The sequence below is a fragment of the Trichoplusia ni genome, chromosome 17 (assembly GCF_003590095.1).
Source record: "Trichoplusia ni isolate ovarian cell line Hi5 chromosome 17, tn1, whole genome shotgun sequence".
Classification (NCBI taxonomy): domain Eukaryota; kingdom Metazoa; phylum Arthropoda; class Insecta; order Lepidoptera; family Noctuidae; genus Trichoplusia; species Trichoplusia ni.
In genome coordinates, this window is record NC_039494.1 from 3,152,679 (window position 1) to 3,177,794 (window position 25,116).

The following is a 25,116-nucleotide window of genomic DNA, read 5'->3' on the forward strand; positions in this document are numbered from 1 at the left end:
TGGTGTCAAAGTTTTAAAAAGACCGTCTCTAACGAGGTTGTAAAAATATTGTTGCAAAACTCCCTGATGATCTGGATTCCGTTACGAACCATTTTTACCAAGTGAAAATTAGTTAGTGCAACTCACCTACATTCGAAAAGGAGGGCGGAGATTTCCAGCCAAACAGAAATACAAAGACCAACACTGCTTTTTCTTCACAGAGTGTCTAAACAGCAGTTAACAACGTGCAAGCCACGGTCTCGTCACCGTTGGAACAAGTGAGGATTGGGCATGCTAACATATCAAGCAACTTTCAAAACAATAAGCCAAGCCTTGAAGTTTGCTAGTTTCCATTTTACCAAGTACACCTATTGTATAACTGTAAAGCTGGCATGCGGTAACATTTGTCAGAGATGTCGAAGTATATGCATATATATGTGGTAGGTACATTAGATCCATTAAAAAAAAACTCTCTATTTACCTTTCCGAACTTTTTTCAGAACTTCAGATTTGGTATCAGTAGAAGTGCTCTCGTCTTTTAATAATGTCTTAAATACCTTTTCGGAAGATGGTGCTACTGCAAATGTTTAAATTGTTAATTGTCTTCAAAGTTATTTTCTTCAAGGGGGCTTCAAATTCTGTTTAGTAAGACGATATGGGCCAATCACAATAAATGTTACATGGAAAGTATACCGGATCAATGAAAGGCATACATATGCACATACATACTTTGTTTTAAATATATAGACAATGGTTACAGTACTTTCTAAAAGAATATTCAAAAGTTTGAAAAATTGTTGTATTTACCTTTGCGGACTGTTTTCATGGCAGGTTTCAATTTCTCTTTACTTTTGGGCAAAGTGGTCCGACTTGACATGCTATCATGCGATCCACTAGAGTATTTGTTTTTCGGAGTAGTTTGGGAGGATGATGAAGATTTCCCTTTTGCTTATAGAAAAAAGAGGCGTTTATTATGATAAGAAGGGATTAAAAACAGCTTCTATTATAAACAGTGATTTAATAGGTATCTAGCAACCTCACAACTACACAAAAAAAAAATATAACAAAATTGAGTATTTCATAATTGTAATGCTAATTAAAAAAATAATAATCTTTCTGCGTCTTTTTACATATTTATGGCCAAGGTATTTTGTAATTCAGCCCAACTTATATGATAATTGCCCTTCCGTTTTTATTTCTCATACATTTTATGTGATAAATCATTGTTTCAAAAAAAAGAAAAAATGTATTACGAACCTCTTTTAAGTTTTTTTATGAAATCAATTTTCCGAATCGCATTTCTTTCTTTTTTTCCAAAAACATCCACACTTGATTTCACAGTTGATGCAGAAACGTGCGCTTTATGTTTTTTCTTGTGCAATACTGGGGAGGACTTACTTCTTGACGCCTCTAAAATGTTATATAATAACAAAAATTTTTAAACTATAAGAAGTATAATAAATGTCTATACTTGTTTCTACGCCTTATCATATGTAATTTTCCTGTTCCAGGTTATAGACTATCAGTGTACCAAATTTCGTCCAAATTTGTCTATAGGTTTTTGCGTGAAAAAGTAACAAACATCCAGACATCCAAAAATTTACGTGTTTAATAATATAAGCAGAATTTGGAACTGGTATATTACCTTTTTGCAATCGTTTCATGACTGCAGAAATACTCCTTTCTGCACCAACACTGGACTGCTTAGGGCTAAGACGTATTCCTCTGGCTTTTTTTGCTCCAATATTAATCAATTTCCTTGGCAGCGGGCTAACTAATTTAGTATGCATAGCTGTAATTTAAAATGACGTATTTCTTCACAAAATTTATCCAACTCTAAATCCAAACAATTTCAATATTATTAGCTGTCCCAGCAAACGTTCTTTTGCCAATCAAATTAGTTTCAGGGAATAAAAAAGGGTGATATGAAAAATAGACTGTCTAATTTTCATACCTACCCAATACTTGATAAGAATCGGTCGAGCAGTTTCGAAGTTCAATTTCGTACACCGCGATTCGAGAATTTTAGATATTATATTTTATTACCTTTTTGTAATCTCTTATTTTGTGCTGTATCTCCACTTGAAAAAGAAGGCTTAGAGCTATCCAGCATGTATGCAGAAATACTCGTCCCTGCGCGTGCGCTGGAGGCCTTAGCGCCAACACCTCTTACTTTTAACTTTACTTTCCTTTCTTTATCTCTACGAATTTTCTTGGGTTTAGTTTCTTTTTGAATAGCTGCAATGGGAAATTGGGATTAATTTTTAATTAAATCTTTTTTTTTATTTCAGCCTATTGTCTGTCACTAATTCTTGACCTATTCAAACCACTTCCCAATTTTCAAAAATCACATGCATTACTGCAATGAAATGTGGCCGATCTGATTCTTCAGGTGGCAGGTTGCCATACCAGTCTGCTAAAAAACGAAACCATTCCGGAGTTAATAAACATGTTTCGAAATATATTTCGTTATCTTTGTTAAATTAATTAACATTATTCATATGCGTTATTAAAGAAATCACTAAATCAAGGAGTATGAATATGCACAAATTTCGTTACCTCTTTGTAATTTACTTATAACTCTAGAAATACTATCTCCACTTGAAACCGAGACCTTGGAGCTTATTTGTTTTATCAGCCCTTTCTTCATTTTATTTTTAATCATTTTCTTTAATGACGGAGTCACTGATTTAGTTTTAGTAGCTGCAATGGACAATGTTTGCTTTCAGTTAATCTAATCTACAATGGCTACGCCACAAAATCAAAAGAGTACCTATTTATGTTCAAGTTTTTCTGCTCTATCTAGCCCACTGTTCCCAAATACTGGGCAAAGGCTTCTTCCAAAGCCATGATATCTTCCTGGGCCACTTGAAATCAGCCGACACTGTAAGGTTTTAAATCGTCCATCCACTGCTTCCTACTTGTATTTATAAGGGTTTTTTTTAATACCTAAAGCTCGTCGATTAACTGTCAAAATACGTTACCTTTTTTCAACTTCTTTATTACCCTAGTGATACTGGCTCTGCTTATAATAGATGCTTTAGAGCGAATACGTTTCAGCTTCCCTTTTTTTAAACTATTCTTAATCATTTTCACAAGTGATGGAGTCCCTTTTTTGGGCCGTACTACTGCAATTTAAAATTGTGTGTTTTATCATATTTTTATTATTTCATTCGCTTATAAACTCCTTATAGTGACAATGGGGTTATTTATATATTAATTTTAAGTTCAAAGTCCAGTAAATATTACCTTTTTTTAATTTCTTCATTACTGAAGCAAGGCTATGCTTACTCTTAATTGATGATTTAGGGCTAACGCGTCTCTTCTTGCTCTTTTTCATTTTATTTTGAATCATTTTCAATAGTGATGGGGTCATTTTCTTAGTGTGTACTGCTGCAATATTAAATTACCTGTTATAATTTATCCATAGCATAGACGCAACTCAAAATAGATGTCGACAGCCTTTTTACATCGGTATCAACACATATGTTACCTTTATCTAATTTCTTGGTGACTGACGTCATACTGCCTACACTTGAACTGGATGCCTTAGAGAGTAAACGTTTCTTCTTGTCCTTTTTCGCTTTTCTTTTAATTACTGAACTAGTTGCTTCCATTGATCGATCAGCTAAAAAAAAATCGTTCTGATTATATTCGCGCTTATCTGTAACTTTTATGTAAATTATGGAGTAACTGACACGGATAGCCGATTGGTTGTGGTTACCACGCCAAATCCACTAAGCGCGACTGCTGTTTAGATGCTTGTCCTGAGTCTAGGTCTTTTTGTGCATATGAGCTAAATGATTGTGGAACCCGCCGCGACATAAGGATTAAACTTCATAAGGCGGGAGTCGATTAAAACAAATACCTTGTCGCTTTCTTCGTTGATCTTTAAAATCAATCTCGGATCTACTATGTTCATCCACCTGCACAGCTGAATCCGTGTTCATAATTCTTTGAATAGTCGTTGGTGACACCAGACCAGATTGGATGGCTGAAAATGAAGAAGAAAATATTTATTATTTATTTGGTAAATTTTAACTACTTACTTTTAAGCATTTTGATAACTAATGATCATCAGTAGAGGACGTAGGCTAGCCCTAAAGAGCACCTATCTATTTGCAGCTTATACATATGTGCAGATAAAAAGAAGCAAAACATTATCTACTTAGCTCATAATTATAGTTTAACTTTTTTGTATGGTTAATGAACCATCCGCGGTCCGCGACCGACTGAATTGACTTTAAGCCTCTGAGTTAAACGGTAATAACTTTTTTAACTTTTGACGGAAGTTATCGCTCAATCCCGTCATGCACCATATTTATATACACATCTATTATTTATATATAATTATTATTTATTTTATTTTATTTCTTGTGTTCAAGATTTTAAAGTTATATTTCATTTTGTTTTGTTTAACTATAGAGCTAGTTGTTTAACTTGTTTTATGACCCCTAGTTTTAGTATTTTTTTTATTTGTATAAGTAAATTTTAATTTAATATAAACTCATGTAAGAAAAACCTTAGTACACCTATAATATAAATGCTGTGTGTACCTATAATAGGCATGCATACGAGACACTATGTTACTTAATTTCTAATTTGTTAAATATGTATGTTATGCTGTTGGTATACCTAATAAATAAATCTACATCTACACTTATTATTAGTAATATATACATGTATACTTTAATTTAAATAATCATCAACTTACCTTTGTCCACTCGAGACAAAATTTCAGATTTACCTCTTCTGGTCCCTAATTTTGCGAGTATTTCACACGTGTTTAATGGTTTCTCATCATCCCCACACGGTTGCATATGTTTTTTATCTTTACCTAACATCTTTTGTAATAGTGATGGCGGTACATGACCCTTTTTAAGTGCTGAAATAAAGTAAGCGCGGTAAGCGAAATTCGAGATAGTTCTTTCGAATTCTATCTTCTGAGGTTCATCATTCTTCCTGTGAAATCTTGTTACAACATAAGATATTTACGTCAATAAGTGCAAAATAACTTTTATTCATTTAATCATAATATTCTACCTATTTATTAGTCCGTTCATACCTTGCTCAAGCTCATTTATGACTATTAATTGTCCTTCGTCAGTACTAAGCATTCCCTTAATTTGCTTTTTATCAAGTTCCCCAAAACAGCTTTTGTATCCTTCCATTGTTTTATCTTTATTAACAATCGATTTAACCATAGACGGTGATACTTTTCCTTTCTTGATAGCTGAAATTTTATAAACATTTGCAATCGTTATTAGCTTTGTCTGCTTTGTTTGTCTTGCTATTTTTTTTTTATTATTTATAATATATCAATTTATTTCCTGATGCTATTTACGGTTCTGTACCTCATCATCGGCCTAGCCTTTTCCCAACTATGTTGGGGTCGACTTCCGGTTCCGTACTTAAATTGTTTAAATGAATCCCTATCACTGTGGCTTCACTGTCTGTCCGTCTGCCCGCCTGTCTATGCGTTTATATATTACATGAACCGTGATAGCTATACAACGGGTCGGTAAGGCATTCAGAGCTGCGAATCGTATTCAAGGAGAAGTGCAGTCCAGTTCCTCAAGATTCCATCGTTGGACTAGACGAGGACATTGTTAATTCTACCACAGGGACTGCTACAGCAAAATATATATTTCTTTTCATTTTATGGTTACACGACTATAAAAAGACTCTTTTTTGTAAAATTGTTTATTAACACTTAATTTAGTTATTAAATTAAGAGGTAGAACTTCTTTAATTGTAACTTTTACACTTAGTAACCCGGTTTATTTGCCGGTCAGTAAATATTACCAAAATTGTTTGTTAAATTATTAGGGATATTTAATTATTTTACATACCTTTTGAAACTCTACTGATAATTTCTTCTTTACCATCTGTGTCATCTAATTGTTCTGCAATTTCATATTTTTTTCGTGCCGTACCTTTTCCCTTATGCGCACTCTTTCTATTTACAATCATATCAATTAGGGATGGTGTCACTTCATGATTTCTTATAGCTGCAAAACCATACTGAATTATTATAGCAACTTACATAGCGTCAATAAGTCTAGTTTTTTTATTTAGGTATGTCATAAAAGGAATAGAATTAAAATCCAATACCTGTTCATGTTATAGTGAAAAATTATGGAAACAAAAACATGTCTGTTACCTTCAGCTACTTTCATTAAGATTTGCCTTTCTCCCTCAGACGAGGCTAATTTTAAAACTACTTCAGATAAGTCCATTTTGCTGTCTTGTTCTACAAATAAATTAATGTTATTAATTTAATGTTATAAATAAATTTTACAGGTAACATCTAGGACCGTTTGGATAAAAAAGGATCTTCGAAGGCTGGACTTGTAAATGGTATGGTTAGCAAAAAAACAAAGACTTAAGGCATAACTGCAACAGCTTTAAAATCATAACCGGACTCTGGTTCTTACTAACCCGAAATAGGGCTAATCTTTTTGGTCCTTTTCCCAACAATAGCAGAACTTGGTGTAGAAAGCGGAACAGGTTTAGCAGTGGGAGGTTTTAGTTCTTCTTCACTCTCTAATCCCTTAAGCTGTGACGGTCTTGTGCCGTTAATCATCATATCTATAATTGAACCCGACACCTCTCCTTTTGTTATAGCTAGAAATAATAAATTCGTAACAATTAGGAGAGACGTTGAGGGATGGATAGGCTCCAGCCCGCCGAAATGATGACCTGAATATGGTAGCTGAATTGAACCGGACGGTAGAGAATCAAGTGTTGTGGTGCGACTTGGTGGTGGCCTATGTCCACCAGGGGGCCGCGATAGCTGATGATTTTCTTTAGACAATAATATTAAAATCAACTAATAAATACTGTTACCTACCATACATTCTTTCTAATCTTACCTTCCCCGACAAGCTCCAAGATTTCAGTTTTTCCCTCTTTTGTCCCCATTTTAGTTATTATTTCACTTTCTTTCAATGGTCTACAAAACAATTTCTGTACGCGACCTTTACTTTTATTGCTAATTGCCTTTCGTATAAGCACCGGAGGAACTTTGCCCCTTTTTATTGCTGAAACAAATATTATCAAAAAAGGTGGATAGGTTTATAAAAATTGTACAGAATTCCAAGATTACAATTGGATTAGATATTTTATTTTTTAGTTGTACCTTTGCGAACTTCCTTCACAATTTCATAGTTCCCTTCTTTGGAGCCTAACTTAGAGAGTATTTCATACTTGTTCATCGGGAATGACCTTTCTGCGTTATTAATGACCATATCTACGAGTGATGCCGAGACCTTATTTTTCTTTATAACTGAAATTTCGTTAATAGTTATTAAGTGTTTATGTATTTTTGTACTACATTTATGTTTGTTTTGTACTCACCTTTAGTGATTTCCTTAATGATTTGGTCTTTACCCTGAGGTGTCCTAAGTTTCGTGAGTATTTCTTCCCTTTTCATTGGTTTATTGCCTCTCTTTTTAAATAATGGCACATCAGGATTATTTGCTATCATCTCAAGAAGTGACGATGTTACTGTTCCTTGTTGTATTGCTAGAATTTTAAAAATATAGTAATATCGAATTCACGGACTTACGTGAGTAAATTGAAGCTTACTAACCTTTGCGAACATCTTTAATTATATCTGCTTTCCCCTCCTTGGTTGTCAGTTTCTCAAATATTGATTCTTTATCCATTGGATAGTTATGCGTACTCTTTGTTTTACGTAACTCCGGTTTACACGGAGGTAGTTCCTGACCCTCCTCGCCTTTTTTTGTTTCTTTCCCTTCCGTAAGCATCTTCTTTATAAGTGGCTTCGATAAATCTCCTGCTTTCATAACTGGAAACGAGAAATGGATTTTTACTTTAGTAAAATACTATTAACACTCAATTTGAGTTTCAAGTGTTATTTATTCATTTGAATCCATATGCATCACATTTAAAATTTAATAAGATAAAGGAGAAGTTTTAAATGCTCATTAAATCATTGTAATCAAGCGCCTGAAATATGGTTTTCTATACTGTCATTGTACAACAATTCTGATACTGTAAGTAAATCTAAAGTATTACCTTTAAGGACTCTCCTGGAAATCTCTTTTTTACCTCGATTTGTTTTTAATTTATCCATTATTTCCTGTTTGGTTAAGTATTTTCTCTCGCATACCTTTCTTCCTAGTCTCATCTTAGGCATTGCACATATCTCCCGGTTAATTGCTTGGTCTATAAGTGATGGTGACACTTTGCCATCTTCAATAGCTGTCACAAAAACGACGACAGTCAGAAATGCAATTTACGGCGGGGTTTGAGATTTTACCAAGTGTTTTATTATAGTTTATGTAGTCGTACCTTTCTGGAGTTGAACCATAATTTCTGCTTTACCAACACATGTCGCTAGCCTATCATATATTTCATCGCCTGTTTTGGGATCAACACAACATGTATTTTTGCTTGAAGATATTTTTTTTTCATTTTTGTTTAGTATTTTTTCTAGTTTCGGTGATACACATCCCTTCCTTACGGCTGTAAAAAAATGTGTTCAGTTAGAAGAGGAAGGTGGATTTTTAAGGAGTAAGTAATTTATTTTGACTGAACTTACCTGCTTTGACTTTCTTCATAATTTGTGCATTTCGTGTAGCGCACGCACCAAGTTTTTCAATTATCTCATTCTTATCAAGCTGAGTGACTAACACAGGCTTACAATCACAAGGTTTTTTACTTCTCGTATTTGGACATTTTGAGTGAGTGACCATTTTCTGTATTATGGACGGAGATACTTGATTCTTATTAATAGCTGAAAGATGAATACTTCTAGTGCCACTTGCAAGTTGCCAGTACAGCATAGGTAATTGTAATACTAAGACTTATAATGCATACAAGAAAGATGATGGCCTCGTTTTACGATTGATTTATGCTCGACAATATTTAATCTTCGAAAATGTTACCTATTGTCATGAGTCTTTTCGAATCCAGAAATGAAGATAGTGGCCTCCTTTTATGTTACAATTAAAGTTTTCGATTTAATATAGCTGTAATTACTATATGTGTAATCTAACCTTTTCGGACCGTTTTAAGGATTTCTGCCATTCCTTTTTTACTGCCTAGTTTGGTAATTATTTCACTCTTGCGAAAAAACTTTTTGGTCTTTAGTCCTTTACACTTTGGAGCAGCTGCAATCAATTATTAAGTATTGAGGTGAAATATTATTTTTATTGAGTTAATAAAGAATATCTACGGTATCTACTTTTAAGTGTCTACTTGGGTCACAATAACTCATTCAGATCACTGATAGACCAAAATGCAAACGAATGAACTAAATACAAATATGTAGTACATTTTATTTGTACTACAGTACCTCGCGGTAAGTCCACCATGCAGCTTGCAGGTTTAAGGGATTTTGCTACAGGCCTAGCCGCTTTTGGTGTCTTTCTTCCAGCCCCAGAGATTATGTTACGAATGATTTCATCCGAAGTTAAAAGGCCAGCATTGTTGTCAATTAAGATTCTTATTAAAGACGGCTTTACGTTTCCTTTTATTATAGCTGTAATTAATACATAAGTTTCACTTCAAAAAAAGTCATATTCGGAATTAGGCTTGTCTGTAGAAGATTTTTGATTGTCCACTTACCGCTTAGGAAATCTTTTATGACAGTGGACTTACTGTCACTATAATCAACCTTTTTGAAATAGCAGCTACTTTTTATCTTTGAAAATTTATCAACAGCCCAATTCATTTTGCCGTCTGAAAAGTTTAGTGCACTGCCCATTGTGGTAGAACTTGGACCAGTAATTTGCCCTTCAACTTTTGGTTTCTGTTTGCTAGTCCCAGGGCGACATATTTCACTATTCCCGGTAGGACAAGGACACGGTTCTTGTTTCTTACCGCATATTATTATTTTATTAGCTTCTGACTTTATTTTTTGACGTGTGCAACATGTTTTTTTGGGCGTATGTGATGTGGCACCGGTGTGACTTTGTTTAATATCTTCCTCTGTAATCAAAGGAACAGTTTGTTTTTTTTTTTATTTAGGAAATAGGTAGACTTAATGTGTTAGTGGCCAACAAAACTTTACCTGCTTGTTGGTCTGAACTAATAATTGGTTTCTGTGTGCTAGTCCCAGGTTGAACGACTTCACTACTGTCGATAGGACGAGGAAACAGTTTTTGTTTCTTAACGTCTTTTAACATTAATTTATCAGTTTCTGACTTCATTTTTGGACGTCTGCAACATGTGCGTTTGGTCTCGGTGTGACTTTGTGTAATATCTTCCTCTGTAATCAAAGGAACAGTTTTTTTTTTTTTATTATTTAGGAAATAGGCAGACTTAATGTGTTACTAGCCAACATAACTTTACCTGCTTGTTTGTCTGAACTAATAATTGGTCTCTGTGTGCTAGTCCCAGGTTGAACTATTTCACTACTGTCTATAGGACGAGGACACAGTTTTTGTTTCTTAACATCTCTTTTTAATTTGTTAGCTTCTGGCTTCATTTTTGGACGTCTGCAACATGTTCTTTTGGGCATATGTGACGTGGTACCGGTGTGACTTTGTTTAATAACTTCCTCTATAAATTAAAGAAACATGTTTTTTATTTTTAGAAAATAGGCAGACTTAATGTGTTACCGGCCAACATAACATTACCTGCTTTTTTCTCTGAACTAATAATTGGTTTCTGTGTGCTAGTCCCAGGTTGACCTATTCCACTACTTTCGGTCGGGCAAGGATACGGTTTCTGTTTTTTAACGTCTTTTGGTATATTGACAGTTTCTGGCTTTGTTTGTGGACGTCTGCAACATGTGCGTTTGGGCTTATGTGTCGTGGTACCGGTGTGACTTTGTCTAACATCTTCCTCTATAATTAAAAAAACATTTTTTTTTATTATGTAGGAAATAGGTAAATTTAATGTTTTACCGGCCAACAAAACTTTACCTGCTTGTTTGTCTGAACTAATAATTGGCTTCTGTGAGCTAGTCCCAGGTTGACATATTTCTCTACTCTCGATAGGACAAGGACACGGTTTTTGTTTCTTAAACTCTTTTGTTAATTTATCAGTTTCTGGCTTCATTTTTGGACGTCTGCAACATGTGCGTTTGGTCTCGGTGTGACTTTGTGTAATATCTTCTTCTATAATCAAAAGAATAATTAGTTTTTCATTTATTAAGGAAATAATATAATGTATTACTGGCCAATAAAACTTTACCTTGTTCATCAGAACTATTGTTTTCGTCAGAATTTTGCGATGTAGTTTCTGATGGACTCAATTTGTTTGATAATTTGATCCCTAAAGTGTATGACCTATTCAATGAATCAATCGCAACGTTTTTCTTGAGCTTTTTAGAAAGAAGCTTCGCATTTAGACCTTTTCTCAATTCAAACTTTAAGCTTGGTTTCATTGGTGTGGTGTCTTCAAGTTTATCGTAATCTGTTCCAACATCTTGTTGTACTTCTTCCTTTTTCTTCGGCATCTTCTTTCTCTTCTCATATGATGTAAAGATTTTTTTTATGAAAGGCACTATCTCTTTCATTTGTTGGTTTAATGAACTTCGTTTTACGTTTTCTCTGACTTTTAATTTAACGTCTGCACATTTTCGTTTAGTTTGTCTAGTATCCACCGTTATTTCAATATTATCCATAGCTTTCTCCAGTTCTAATAGTTGCTGCTTTTTAAGAAGTTCCAAAGTACTTTTTAGTAGTTTCTCAAGATCTTCATCTACATTTCCTGGCGGCCGTTTAACCAAATTAGCGCCTTTGCCGTCGCCAATATCATACCTTCTTATAGGTTCAGAGGGACCAACAGATTTTGTGTTTCGCACATATTGTTTTCGCTTCTTCCTTAATTCAGAACGTGTCTCTTTAGATTTTATCGTACTCATTGATTTTGATTTCAGATCGCTACTCACTGTAGATACTGAAGTATGTTTAACTTTCTTCGTAGCATTTGCACCGACATCTTCTTTCAACGTTTTGAATTCTTCAGAAAATATTTGCCTAATGCATTCCTCTGGAGCACATGTGCCAGGCTTACAGCTGCAAATCTTATATTTGAATGTTTTCGGGTCTGGTTTTCGCTTTATAAAAGCAAATTTCTTTTTGGGTAGAAATGACATTCTGGATTTACTGGTGACGGTGCTACATGTGGTTGGGTCACAATTGTTGCGAATACACTTTTCTGATGTACATTCGTAGGGTGAAAACGTATGTTTAGATCTGGAGACAACTACGTTCATCACAACAGATTTACTAGGACCGAACAAAAGTGGTTTTTCTCTACTCAATCTTGGAGTTCTTAAGCGTCGCTTTTTGACTCGTTTGTTGTGCTCACCCATGTTGCTAACTAGTGCTCTATCTCTACTGATAAGTTTAGATTCAATATATCATATACTACAGCGCATTTACTATAATGGCTTGATAATCGACCATTTAAATCCTCATATAAAAAGTAGCTACACTACTTATAGATTTTAAAACCGAAGCTATTGTCATCTCTTCAGTTTTATTGTGAAATATTTATGACAAGTAATCATTACAGCGATTCCTGAAAGAGTAATTTATATGAAAATTGATTTTTATAGAAAATTATCGTTGTGTCGTTCGCATAACACTTAAAACATTTAAAACATATTAATTAATGTACTTACTCGAATGTTATCGCATAATTTCGATCTTATGATACTTAAACTATTAATTTTGCGATTAATATGATAACACTTTTATCATCATCTATCTTCAAACATTTGGAATAAAAAAATATACATTAAAATCTGAAAGAAAAGATACATTCTCAAAATAAAATAACCACTAATATTGTAACATTTATCGCAAAACTATTTTTAACTTACTTTAATTTTTTGTGGATGCTTAAAAAACGCATGGCTGTACTTAAAACGCAGGCGTATAAATTACACGCGAGCTAAATTGATACATACGACCATAAAATCCCAAAACACCATCAAGATGCATAATATTAATTACAAACATTAAAAATCTACCGCGCTTTACTACTAACACAATAGAATATAGATTACAGCAAATGTCAAAGAATATGACAACATCGCGATTGAAACCTCCTTAGCATAAGTTGCCAGCCATCATTATAGAACTCTTTTCGTCAGTAATACGTAATACCAAGAGGACAGGATTTAGAAGGGCTTTATTTTAAATACTAGCTGTTGCAAGCGACTCCGTCCGCGTGTACTTCAGTTTACAGTGCGCGGTGGTTCCCTTTCCGAGGGAATGCTGGTATAAAATGTAGCTATAATCACTGCCCCTCCAAATCAAAATACCCGAAAACCGCTTTCGACATATGTATTTCAAATTTCAAAGCCATAGTCCATTCTGAAAAGTTTTAAATACTTGATCCCCTATTACCATCCTCCCCTTTACAATCCTTTTTTCCAGTTAAAAAGTAGCCTATGTCCTTTCTTAGGCTCTAGACTATCTGTGTGCTACATTTAATTATAATCGGTTCCGTAGTTTTGGCGCGGCGAACAGTCGACTCTTGTAATAAGATTTTTTGTCCGTGGCATATTCATTGCCGAAATCTATTTTTATAAATAGTCCCATGTTTTGAAATAAGACGGCATTTGTTTCTGTACTTAAAGCTATCTTAGTGTACTTTTTTAATAATATTATTTAACAACAAAATATACAACTGGCTTCAAATAAAAACTACTAATCCTAACTAGATTATTTTTTATGCTCAAAACTACTGCAAAACCACAATAAAGGTAACAAAATACATATACTAATCGTTCAATTGTTTAACGTGTGTTTGTTTAAAAGGCACACCAAGATTGTTTGCCTTTTTTAAGTACCCAACAGATTGTTTGTTTTTGAAATTACATTGGAAACTTAAATAATAATGTATTCAACAAATGTAAGATAAAACAACTTTATCCTGCTTTAAGATTCTTTAATAAATGCAATAAAAACAGTGCGACACGTTATCCTGTACATAAACAGCAACACACCATCGCTCTGCAAATTTCCATTAACAGTATGCACGGGCACCATACTCCGACAGCTAATATGAATAGTATTATATCACTGAATTGTTTCCAAACTGCAAGTATGCTCAAACAGTGAGGATAAAACCAGGGACACATGCTGTAGACTCGCAAACACGGTCTCTTCCTCAAAGATGACATGAACAGACTACATTCAAAATCTATCTGTTTTCCTCGAAGGTGTTTCTTTTGCATTCGCTTCTTTGGGTCCTTATCGGCAAGGTGAAGGGCGAAATTTGTAGCAGCGTTGGATTCCAGTTGAGTTACCAAATCTTTAGTTGTTTGCATCTTTGAAAATCTCTTCTTTAGCCTAGACAAGAGTGCGAAAAAACCTGTGTGTTCACAAGTATCTTTTAATTCTTTTGCAGCATGCATTGGATCTTTAATTGCCATTTTCACACTTTCTATGCCATCTCGTGGGTGTATGAGTAGTCTTCCAGTTCCTCTCAAGAGATCGCTTAAGGCCCTGCCACTAACCTTGCAGAGATCTGTCAAAGACTCAGTCACGGCTAAGCAATCTGGCACATGTTCAAGTTCTTTTACATAATGCATCTGCTTCTTATCTTCTTTCTGCCTATGGTGCCATCGCTTTAAGTCTTCAGATGCATGTAACTTTTTACGCTTCAGTCTTTCTTTCTGATACTTTTTCTCATTTGCATCTCTTTTACGTTTCTTAGCTCTCTCTTTTCGAATTTTATCTTTGTTCTTTACAAATGAATCAGATAATTTTCTAGATTCTTCAAGACAAATAGGAGTCCCACAAACACAAGGTTTTACTTTCAATACTTCCTGATGTAATTCTCTTTTTAATTTTTCCCACTTTTTCTTACACACTGCACTGCCGCATACGCAAGGTTTAAGTTTTTTATGATGTTTTTCATCAGGCTCGTTGATGCCGTCACCAGTGGCACCTTTCGAGCCTTCATCAAAATGATCGGGTTTCATAAGTATAGGCAAACGACCTTGTTTTCGGCACTTGCAACATAAATTACAGTTGGGATCGATCCGCTCACTTTTAGTCTGTTTAATGGATGTTTTATATGCTCCAACTGCCTTCGCACTTTTCGCTTTCTTTTTTTTATATTTACCTTTTTCGGGAAGCATTTTACTAATGATTTCTTCAGAATTAATAATAGTGCCGCTATCATTGTCAATTAATACTTCCATGAGCGGCTGTCCAACTCTTCCCTGCTTTACAGCTTAAAATAATAACGCATTATTTAGTAAAGAAAATAATGAAGCCCAACATAAATATCCCTAAAACATAAAGAAACAGTGTAAAAAGAAATCAATGGCACGGAAAAGGCGGGAGTGGGAGTGTTCAGTAGAAGTTGCGAGGGTCACTGACTGACCATTGAGCATTACTTACCCACAAAACCTCCCCATCCGGGCTCGAACCCGGGTCGTTGTGGATAGTAGTCGCGATTGAGACTACTGACTACTCCTCAAGGATAGTATTAAAAAATTATATAAATTATTGAATTCCAAATATTTACCCATTTTAGCTTCTTTCATTAATTGGGTTTCTTTGCCGCTAGTCCCTAGATTGGCAAGAACTTCCTTTCTGTTAATAATATTCATACCACGTTTATCGACCATCATTTCAAAAAGTGGCTGGTCATATGGTGCATGTTCGTCTTCATCACCATCGTGAGCTTCTGGAACACCATTCTTTTTATGTATCGTCAGCCGCTTTATTAAGCTTTTTCTCTTTTTCTTAGTGTGCGGGACTTTTTCAGCCTTTGCGTCATGAGTTTTCGGTACTTTTTCAGCCTTTGCGTTATGAGTATGCGGATCTTTAGCCTTTGTTTCATGTATCGTTTCATTCGGTGTCTGTTTTTGAGTTTGATAACATACTGTATTACAACAAGTACATACGCCGAATTTCTTTTCAATATCCACATTTACTTTACCTTTTAATAGCGCAAGCTCGTGAGCTTGACAAATAGGACATGAATGGATCAGACCGTCTTTTGCTGCCTTATTTTTCTTTCTTATGTCGGCATTTAGAGGTGCAATCCCACGGATTAGACAATGTTGACATAAAGCAGAAGTCTCTTGATTTTGCACAGGAAGCTGCTTTTTACTCTTGCTTGCTTTTGTTTTTTTCTTACCTGCATCAACGATTGGTTTTCCTATATCAGAGATACCACTGATTTGAGATTGGCAATGTGGACATAAACCAACCGAGTTGCTTCCACGAGCTTGACAACGTGGGCATAATTTTGATGTGTTTTCGCCAACTTTCTTATCGACTTTCTTTACTTTTTTTCCTTTCTTTTTTTCTGAATTAAATTTGGCATTTTCACGAGCTTGGCACCTTGGGCATAGGTCTAAATGTACGGCTTCCTTATCACTTTTTTGTTTGTCATCTGTTTTAGAACTAGCACTATCACGGCATTCAGAATTAGGACATTCGCTTTTTCCCGATTTCTTTTTCTTGTTCTTCGTAGTACCATAACATATAGGGCATTGACTAGACACTGCCGAACAGGTGCATGAAGGGGCATCCGTATCTATTTTCCCTCCTTTTCCTTTACCAATTTTCTTTTTTTTTTCTTTTGGACACGTACATGGATATTGACTATAGGTATTTGTAGCAACTTGGGCAATTTTCGCTTGACTCTCATGTTTTTTAAACTTTTTCTTAGAGTATGGCATTAACGTCTCCATTTCTTTTTCTGTTGTAATTGGCGGTTTTGATTTATCTTTTACCTTCTTTTCTAATTTCAGAGCCGGCTTGTTTTCTTTTACTATCTTTTCTTTGCTTGGTTTTCGAGCTAAATTTTTTTTTCCTTCCTTATCCTTATCCTTCTTGGTTTTTAAATACAAATGACAGAGACATTTAACAACAAATTTGTTAAAACTAGTTTTCTTTTTCGTGTCTGCTTTACCCTTAGGTTTTGCATCTGGTTTAACTTTAGCCTTAGGTTTAGGTTTTACTTCAGGTTTAGCCTTGGGTTTAGGTTTTACTTCAGGTTTAGCCTTGGGTTTAGGTTTAGCCTTGGGCTTAGGTTTAGCCTTAGGCTTAGGTTTAGCTTTAGGCTTAGGTTTAACTGCGGGTTTAGCCTTAGGTTTATGTTTAGCTTCAGGTTTATGTTTAGCTTCAGGTTTATGTTTAACTTCGGGTTTATGTTTAGCTTCAGGTTTATGTTTAACTTCGGGCTTATGTTTAACTTCGGGTGTAGGCTTAACTTCGGGTTTATCTTTAGGTTTAGCCTCGGCTTTAGGCTTTTGTTTAAACTTCGGTTCATGTTCCGCTTTTGGCGCAGGTTTATGTTTGGCTGTCTTCGATTTCATCAAAGTTAATACACATAGACATTTTTTTAAAAACGTTTTTTTCTCTTTATCCGTATTAACTGCCTTTGTTTTTAAATTAGGCACTGACTTTTTCTGCGCAAGTTTCCCTATGTTTGGGATAGTAAGCCCTTGTGCTTTCATTCGTTTCAAGCAATCATAGGGATCACATTCATCTGGTGTACAAACATATGGTTCACATTCAAAACTTTTTGATATTTCTTTCCCTCTTGTGCCTGAACCTTTGTCCAAGACAGCTGACTTAACTACTTTAGCTTGAGTTTCTCTTGCAACCTTCGTACTTTTAGATCGCAGGCGCCGCTTTTTTATCACTAACTCACATTTTCGTGGATCGCATCTGCCGGGAAGGCATGTACCTGGTTCACATTCATAAGGATCTAATTGTCTATTAGAATCCGTTTCCATACTTGATAGCTTTTCGGATGAATGTTCAGCTTTATGATTTTTTGCTTTCACATCGGTTTTATTCAAATGTTTCGCCAGTTTTGATGTACAAAAACATCTATTTAGAACTCTACCAATATTAATTCCCGCATCCTTAGTTTGAATATGTTCGCCTAAAAAAATATATATTAATGTAACAATACAGTTCACAATCGCTTTAAAAATTACAACTTAAAAATATGTTAAATATACCTGATTTTTGATTTCTAGTTCTCTTTGTGGTATCTCCAGAACCAGGGAAATGGGAATTTTTCGTGTCTGAAGAAGTCGACGCTGGGAAATCTGAAGAATTTGGTTGGGAATCATTTTTGAAAAATTCCACATTGACACTCATATTAGAGCCAAATCTTACATTATGTCTTTTTGGTTGCTTCAATATAGATGTTCTCGCATAGTAAGCTTGCACATTGTTTATTGAAAACGTCAATCTCTTTTTAGGCTGAGGTGGAAGCAAATAATTTTGTCCAGATAAAACCATTTTGGTTTCAAAGTTTTTCCTTTTCTTCAAAATACTTGAAGCAGATTTATGTTTCAGATAGTGAGTATTGGTTGTGTGGTGTTCAACGTTTTGATTAATACCCTCCTTTTCATATCGGCTATAGCCGAAATCATTGTCCATATTTTTGTTTACATGTTTGCCTGCCTTAGATTGTTTCCTATAATGTTTTTCCTCCTGAACTATTTTTGCAGATTTAGTGGTAATTTTCGACTCCTTTTTCCTTTTTATCAGATCGTCACTTTTACTTTTTACCTTTATAGCACAAGAGCATTCTGTGGCTTCACTATATTTTATTGAACTAATTTTCGAATTAGTTAATCGAAGGCCTTGAGTATGTTTAGAGTTGATATTCTTGAGTCTAGATAGTTTCTTAATTTCCTTTTGTTGTAGATCTGAGATCTTTTTAACACTTGGAACAGACTTTGTTTTAGGTTGATCGTTCGTACTTATCTTTGAACGCTCCCTACGACTTCTCATGACATCCAAACATTGCAGTGGGTCACATTCATAAGGTATGCAAACACCAGTTTTATACCTCTCATCTTTGAGGCGATGAATGTTTTTAAATTGAGACACTTGTAAATTTAAAGCATAAAATGATTGGTAAAACGGATTATTCTTCCGATACTTATCATTAGGGACATATCCAAGGCGGTATTTACCATATTTGCTATAATAGGTATTGTTTGTCGTTGTTCCGATGGTTGAACTGTCATATTTATGCGACTTAAAATCAGATTGAGATTTATATCGGACACTTGCAGAAGTACTGCTTGTTTGTCCTGACGAAATCGTCTTCTCATTCATATAATTGGCCGCCTCTAATAATTGAAAATATTTCTTGTTCCATAAATTCTTGTTCATAGCATTCTGCATTCTTACCTCTCTGGCAGTCTTTTCCATTCCTAATTTATTTTTAATTTTAAATTGATTACCGTGTACGCATTGAGCAAATTGCGTAATTATTGGCCGTTTTTCTGAGCTCGCATTTTTTTTTTGTAGACCAAGTTTGCCAAAGCATTTTTTGAGTATGAAGCTAGATTCTTTCCTTTCCTTCTTAAAACAATCACATACTACGCATTTGTTTTTAACTTTTTTACACATTAAGGCATCACTGCTTGTGTCACAATCGTCTTTATAAAATTCTATATTAAAGCTGAAATTAGATCCTATTCGAACAGTATTTCGGCAAGGCACACAAGGATCTATAACTGGTTTACATTCTTTTTGCTTTTTAGGAGTACGATCTGGCTTCGATACTTGTTTAACCACTTTCTGTTGAGTAGTTTTTGGACTGATCTGTGTTTTCATACTATTGTCTGATTTCTTTTTACTCCTACTCTTGGCAATTAGGCGGCACACACCGCACGATTTGTCACATTTTTGTGATGTACAAAAATTTTCCTCATTTTTAATTGCTTGTTTAATTCTTCTTGTACTAGTACTTTTGCACAGGCAAATACGAGGTTTTGCCACTTTAGGTGAAGTTTTTGTACTCTTACATATACAAAGTATTGGTTCTGGTTTATGTGCAACTTTTGTACTTTTACACACACAAACTACAGAAGGCGCTGGTGGATGTGAAACTTTTGTACTTTTACATAAACAAATGACAGGAGCCTCTGGGGGATGGTTAACTTTTGTACTTTTACAAACACAAATTACTGGAGCCTCTGGTGGATGGTTAACTTTAGTACTCTTACACACACAAATTACAGGAGATTCTGGTGGATGGGCAACTTTTGTACTCTTACACACACAAATGACTGGCGCTTCTGGTGGATGAGAAACTTTTGTACTCTTACACACACATGTCACAGAAGGACTTGGTTTTTGTGAAACTTTTGTACTTTTACAAAGACACATTACGGGCGAAGCTTTATGTGAAACTTTGGTACTCTTACATGCACAAGTTGCAGGCTCGAGCTTACGTGGAACGATTGTACTCGTACTCTTCTTAACCTTCACTTTTTCCGGTTTCTTTTTTTGTAATTTCAAACTACACAAACATCTATCTATCGACAGTTTTTCTTTACTTTTCGATTTGGTGACGGGTAACTGGACAGAGGGTTGCAAACCTATTGTTTTAACTTTAGAGCGCTTTTTCTTTGTTTTTTCACATTTCGGAATACATTCAACGATCGGTGGACATTCTTTGTAAAATTCAACATTAAAACTAAAACTAGATCCTATTCGTATAGCTTGTCTGTCGCAAACGACTGGCGTACAATGCTTGGGATGCATTTGTCTACTAGACCTTTTACAGTGTTTTTTACTGTCTCTGCTATACTGAGACCCGAATGGAGACATTGTCCTTGGTGATCCCCCGAATGTACGTGAAGTCGACTCGGTAGCTTGACGGGAAGATTTCATCCGTCGCATCATATCCTTGTACTCATTACATTGACATGAATGAATATAACGCTTATAGTCCGATTTTTTAGTTGCAATGGCTTTATTTTCCATGGTTCTTGATGATGAAGCAACGTTTTTTTTCGTATTTTTGTTGAGTAACTTTTGAAAAAAGGGTGATGTACTGGATTTTTTATGGTCCGTTAAAACAGTACAAATGCATGGTTTGTGAACCTTGATACCTCTATATTTGAGTGATTGATTTTCGTGTCTTATATTTCCTTTGGAAAATTCAACATCAAAGCTAAAAGTAGACCCAACGCGAACGGCTTGTCTATGTGATGAATCTGATGAACAAAATACGACTTCTCTTTTCGGCGAGGGCTCGCGCTTCAATTTATTTTCTGCGTATCTCTCTCTGCACGTCGATTCGCATAAATCCTGTGAAGTTGAAGTAGGTGTTGACTTTTGCTTAGTGCTTTCAGTATTTGTCTCTGCACATTCACAAGGATTATACTTTTCTGTAGTGGAAACACATTTACATTCATGTAAAATCCGCGGTTGCTTTGATGGTTTTGTTTGTGTTTTTTTAATTTTTTCATACTTTATATTTTCTTTCTCTTTAAAGGATGCCATAGTTTTTCTCGATATTCCATGGCTTTTCTTTTGTAACAATTTAAGAGTGCAAAAACATCGTTTCAGTCTGTGTCCAGCTTGAATAGTCTTATGCGATTGTGATGATCTGGACTGCGACGATGTGTGATTCATAATATGTTTCATAGGCGCGTGGCTCCTATCCTTAGTCTTTCTCTGATATTCCTTTTTGTCATGCTTTTCATAAGCTTTCTTATTAGGTGTCGCATCTTTATAAAATTCTATGTTGAAACTAAAATTAGAGCTTAGCCTGACGGCTTGCTTATGCGGCTGGGAACTAATTACGTGCATTTCTTTTTCTATTACAGGCCGCTTCGGTGCTTTTCTTCGTTTGTGTACGAAACTCTCTGATTGTATGTATCTAGACTTTGAACTTCTTCGAGTGGAAGTAGTAGCACTACCTACCGACTTACGCCGTAAACGACCGGTGCTGGCAAATACAGATCGACTTCTATTTTTTAAGGATTTAAAGGGGTAATAATCACAACTTTTGTTGGGACATTCAAAAGCTATACATATTGATGATTCACATTGCCTAGGCACCACCAATTTACGCTTATATCTAGATGCCTGACTTGCGGAATTTTTCAAAAACTGTCTCTCATCTATACTCGAATTAAACTCGCTTCCCTTTTCCTTGGAAACGATTGTGAACGCTTGCCTGCTCTTACGGTCGTGCTGAATATTTTTATTTCTTTTTCCGTGTACCGTCTGTACCATCTGTCGCCTTTTCCTATTCATTTTAACATGTTCGACAAGTTGGCTATCGGTAAGCCCTGGGTGTCTTATTTTAGAGAATTCTATTTCAAATTTGAATGATGAAGTTATTTTGACAGCCTGTTTTCCGGATTCTCCTTTACCCTTATCTTTCCTTCCTTTTTTTAATGTACGCTCAGAAATATTTGATGGTATTGATTGCAGAGAACTTGTGCAGTCACAAATCCTGTCTTGCAGCTTAGATTTCGCTGTAGACTTCACTATTTTTGGTGGAGGAATTTTCTCTGGTTTTGGTTTTCTTATGACAGGCTTTGGTTCTTCGATAGAAGTCATTACCGACTTTGATTCTTTCAGAGATCTGCATTCACAAATCATGTCACGGATCTTTTTCGTAGCTGAAGATTTTACTACTCTTGCTTGAGCAACCGTCTTGGTAATCGTCTTTTTTAATACAATCTCGGCATTCTTAACAGACTTCGCTGACATTGTTGTTTCTTTAGTAGTTTTCACTTCTTTAGCTTGGTAGCCCTTGTCTGCTTTTGTCTCTCTTATTACCTGAGCATGATCAGTCTCCTGAACAGAAGCCATTACTGGCGTTGATTTTTTGTGGGGTCTACATTCGCAAATAATGTTACGTAATTTGGTTTTAACTGAGGGTTTCACCACTACCCGGTGAGAATCTTTTTCTGATCTTTGTTTAGATGTTTTGGGCCGTTGTTTTTTTGTTTCCTGGTTAATATTTTCTCTTGACACGGGAGGTGAGGTTATTGAGGAAGTAGTTTTATTTACTAATTTGGATTTAGAACCAGTGGTTTTAGTCTTCTGCTGATGAGTTTTATTTTTGTGATGATGTCTGTGTCCTTTTCTTTCTTGAAATTCCGACATAGATTTTGAAGATTTAGTCTTTGCTAAAGATGTCATAGAAGAAGCAGATTTAGACAATGGCTTGCACTCACAGACTACTGGTCCCAGTTCACCGTCTGGTGAGGCTTGTGTCTGGGAGTCCGTCATTTTCACTCTTTTAGCTCGAGTGCTGGTCGTGATGAGACCACGACCTTCGTCGGTTCCAGAAATTCTGTGTCGTCTTTTTTTGCGCTTCGCTTCGCGGGCTTTCCTTGCTTCGATTTCTTCCAAACATTCTTCTGGTATACACTCCTCAGCAGTGCAGGTGCCTGGTTCGCACTCCCAATCTTTCAAATGTCTCTTTTTGTGTAGTTTTTCTTTATACAACATTATTGAATCCTTTTTAATCTTAAAAGCATTTTCGGTTCCTACATCTGTTTCACTACTTTTGGTGGTGTTTCTCCGCATACTCTTAATTTTATTTATAGACTTCATACGTAACTTAGCAAATTTACATGAACAATCACATATTCTTCGTCTTAAAGCCCGTTTATCTATAGTAACGACTTTTTCTGGTCCTGTACTAGATCGACTAGTTTTCTCCTTAAAGCGTACGGACCGTACTTTGGAACTTATTTTTGTACTTAATCTATTACGTCGCTTTCTGCCTCTTTCCTCAGCTTCAGCACAATACTTAGCTATTTCTTCATACGGTATGTGGTGCTTGAATTTGCGGGGAGGATGCTTCTCCATATGTTTTTTTATTTTTCTAAGAGAGCTACAAGAACAGCAGCTGCAACAGCTACTTAATTTACTTGTTTTGGATGCATTTCGCGATCCTATTTCTCCTTTATCCACTAGGTCGACAATTTTTAAGACTGCGCTGCTTCTTTCAGAAGCGTCATCATCTCGTCGTTTAATTTTAAGTTCTGACCTCGAATGATCACTACTCCCACTGGTGGACAATAGTTGTGTTCGTACGTCATCGTATACTCCACGAGTTCTGATCAATTTCTCTAATAATTTCCTTTCTCTTAACGGTAAATATTTACCGTAGAAAAGTTTGTCTACTTTCGAACCTTCCCTTATAAGTTTTTGTATAGAATCTCGTTTAGAACTACTCCGATATACACAGCTAGTACAGGAACAACTTCCAGAGTGTATGATGTGTCGCGTCATTGTATATTACTGTAGACACATGTATTTACAGACAAAATTACACACCCACAAAACAGGGAGCCGGTTTACTAACAAATACATTCCAAAATAAACGTCGACAAACAATAACAGTTTGCTGGGGACGTCACTTCTTTTTGAATGTACATAACCTGCAAAAAACAAATCTATGTAACATTCTACTAATATTGTGAAAGCGAAAGTTGGTGGTATGGCTATTTGCAAAACGCACGCAAAAACTACTAATTTTGATGATAGCTAAGGATACTTTATAGGTCGTAGTGGACTTTTTATTTGACTTAAAAAAACAATATCATGATTAACAACATCCACGCGGGCGAAGTCGTGGGCTTCTACTAGTGATCTCTATGTGTGACCAAGCATCTGCTTAAAAATACCCATACCTAACATCTTTATTATTTTTAGTACCTACTATTGGCAGGAAGTAAAATTAACGGGACTTGCTAAAATTAAATCTACAAATAAGCCTGTGCAATGTGCATTAGGCTGAGAACATTAAAGACATAAAAAAGAATACTCACGTTCACTTAACAAACATTTACTTCAAATATTGGAGTATAAGCTCCATAGTTACTTATCGTATAAACGAACATTTTGAATCCTTCTCAAAAAAAGGAATCAACTAAACATCTAGTATATATATATTTACATCACTACACGATTTGGATTAAATTAAAAATCTACATAAATTTATGTCATCTCATTCTGCAGAATACTGCTTAGTGACTAAACAATGTCAATTGCAATCTTTGTCAAATATTTATAGTATTTCAAATAGTGGCCAGCATTTGCTGTTGACAACAACCTAAAAGTTCGAATGAAAAAAAAAAACAGTGCCAGCGGGGGACGAAGAGGCGACTGCTAAAGGCCGCCGTATTCAGAAGCCGCTAAGACCTGGAGTACTCAACTTCCAATAGAGCATACTCTTGTTAGCGTTTACATGATATTATATTTAAAATAACGTTTTAAAACGATGACGCCTCAGTTGGCGCCATGATTTATTTATTGTATACAATAATAGTTCATTTCCTGTTCTCATTTATTTCAAATTATCTTTCATAATCCATTGTAATAAAATAATGTAATGTAATCAAATAATCTTATTCTAATTTATTTACAAATAAATAAATATAAAAGT

At 35.2% G+C, this 25,116-nt stretch overlaps 2 protein-coding genes across 2 annotated transcripts in view; both read right to left on the reverse strand.

Moving 5' to 3' along the window:
- Positions 1-13,368, reverse strand: part of LOC113502397 — a 38,463-nt gene extending 25,095 nt beyond the window's left edge. The window contains exons 1-32 of the mRNA XM_026883953.1: positions 12,788-13,368; positions 12,587-12,709; positions 11,149-12,483; positions 10,878-11,072; positions 10,590-10,799; positions 10,303-10,512; positions 10,022-10,219; positions 9,577-9,939; positions 9,305-9,490; positions 9,006-9,119; positions 8,549-8,743; positions 8,299-8,472; positions 8,023-8,208; positions 7,574-7,792; positions 7,339-7,506; positions 7,121-7,267; positions 6,855-7,022; positions 6,421-6,606; positions 6,143-6,232; positions 5,832-5,990; positions 5,045-5,212; positions 4,694-4,864; positions 3,848-3,973; positions 3,473-3,607; positions 3,229-3,372; positions 2,964-3,107; positions 2,539-2,682; positions 2,026-2,217; positions 1,625-1,771; positions 1,237-1,389; positions 787-927; positions 461-556 (exon numbers count right to left, since the gene is read on the reverse strand). Of these exons, the coding sequence (XP_026739754.1) occupies positions 461-556; positions 787-927; positions 1,237-1,389; positions 1,625-1,771; positions 2,026-2,217; positions 2,539-2,682; positions 2,964-3,107; positions 3,229-3,372; positions 3,473-3,607; positions 3,848-3,973; positions 4,694-4,864; positions 5,045-5,212; positions 5,832-5,990; positions 6,143-6,232; positions 6,421-6,606; positions 6,855-7,022; positions 7,121-7,267; positions 7,339-7,506; positions 7,574-7,792; positions 8,023-8,208; positions 8,299-8,472; positions 8,549-8,743; positions 9,006-9,119; positions 9,305-9,490; positions 9,577-9,939; positions 10,022-10,219; positions 10,303-10,512; positions 10,590-10,799; positions 10,878-11,072; positions 11,149-12,274 (6,055 nt within the window). The 5' untranslated portion in view covers positions 12,275-12,483; positions 12,587-12,709; positions 12,788-13,368. The remainder of the gene's footprint in view (positions 1-460; positions 557-786; positions 928-1,236; positions 1,390-1,624; positions 1,772-2,025; positions 2,218-2,538; positions 2,683-2,963; positions 3,108-3,228; positions 3,373-3,472; positions 3,608-3,847; positions 3,974-4,693; positions 4,865-5,044; positions 5,213-5,831; positions 5,991-6,142; positions 6,233-6,420; positions 6,607-6,854; positions 7,023-7,120; positions 7,268-7,338; positions 7,507-7,573; positions 7,793-8,022; positions 8,209-8,298; positions 8,473-8,548; positions 8,744-9,005; positions 9,120-9,304; positions 9,491-9,576; positions 9,940-10,021; positions 10,220-10,302; positions 10,513-10,589; positions 10,800-10,877; positions 11,073-11,148; positions 12,484-12,586; positions 12,710-12,787) is intronic.
- Positions 13,369-13,779: 411 nt separating this feature from the next.
- Positions 13,780-24,682, reverse strand: LOC113502398. The gene is made up of 4 exons (XM_026883955.1): positions 24,500-24,682; positions 17,909-24,109; positions 15,451-17,829; positions 13,780-15,153 (listed from the first exon to the last, which is right to left on the reverse strand). The coding sequence occupies exons 2-4, from the start codon at positions 23,958-23,960 to the stop codon at positions 13,892-13,894; spliced, it is 9,693 nt and encodes a 3,230-aa protein (XP_026739756.1). The 5' UTR covers positions 23,961-24,109; positions 24,500-24,682; the 3' UTR covers positions 13,780-13,891.
- Between the last annotated feature and the right edge of the window lie 434 nt (positions 24,683-25,116).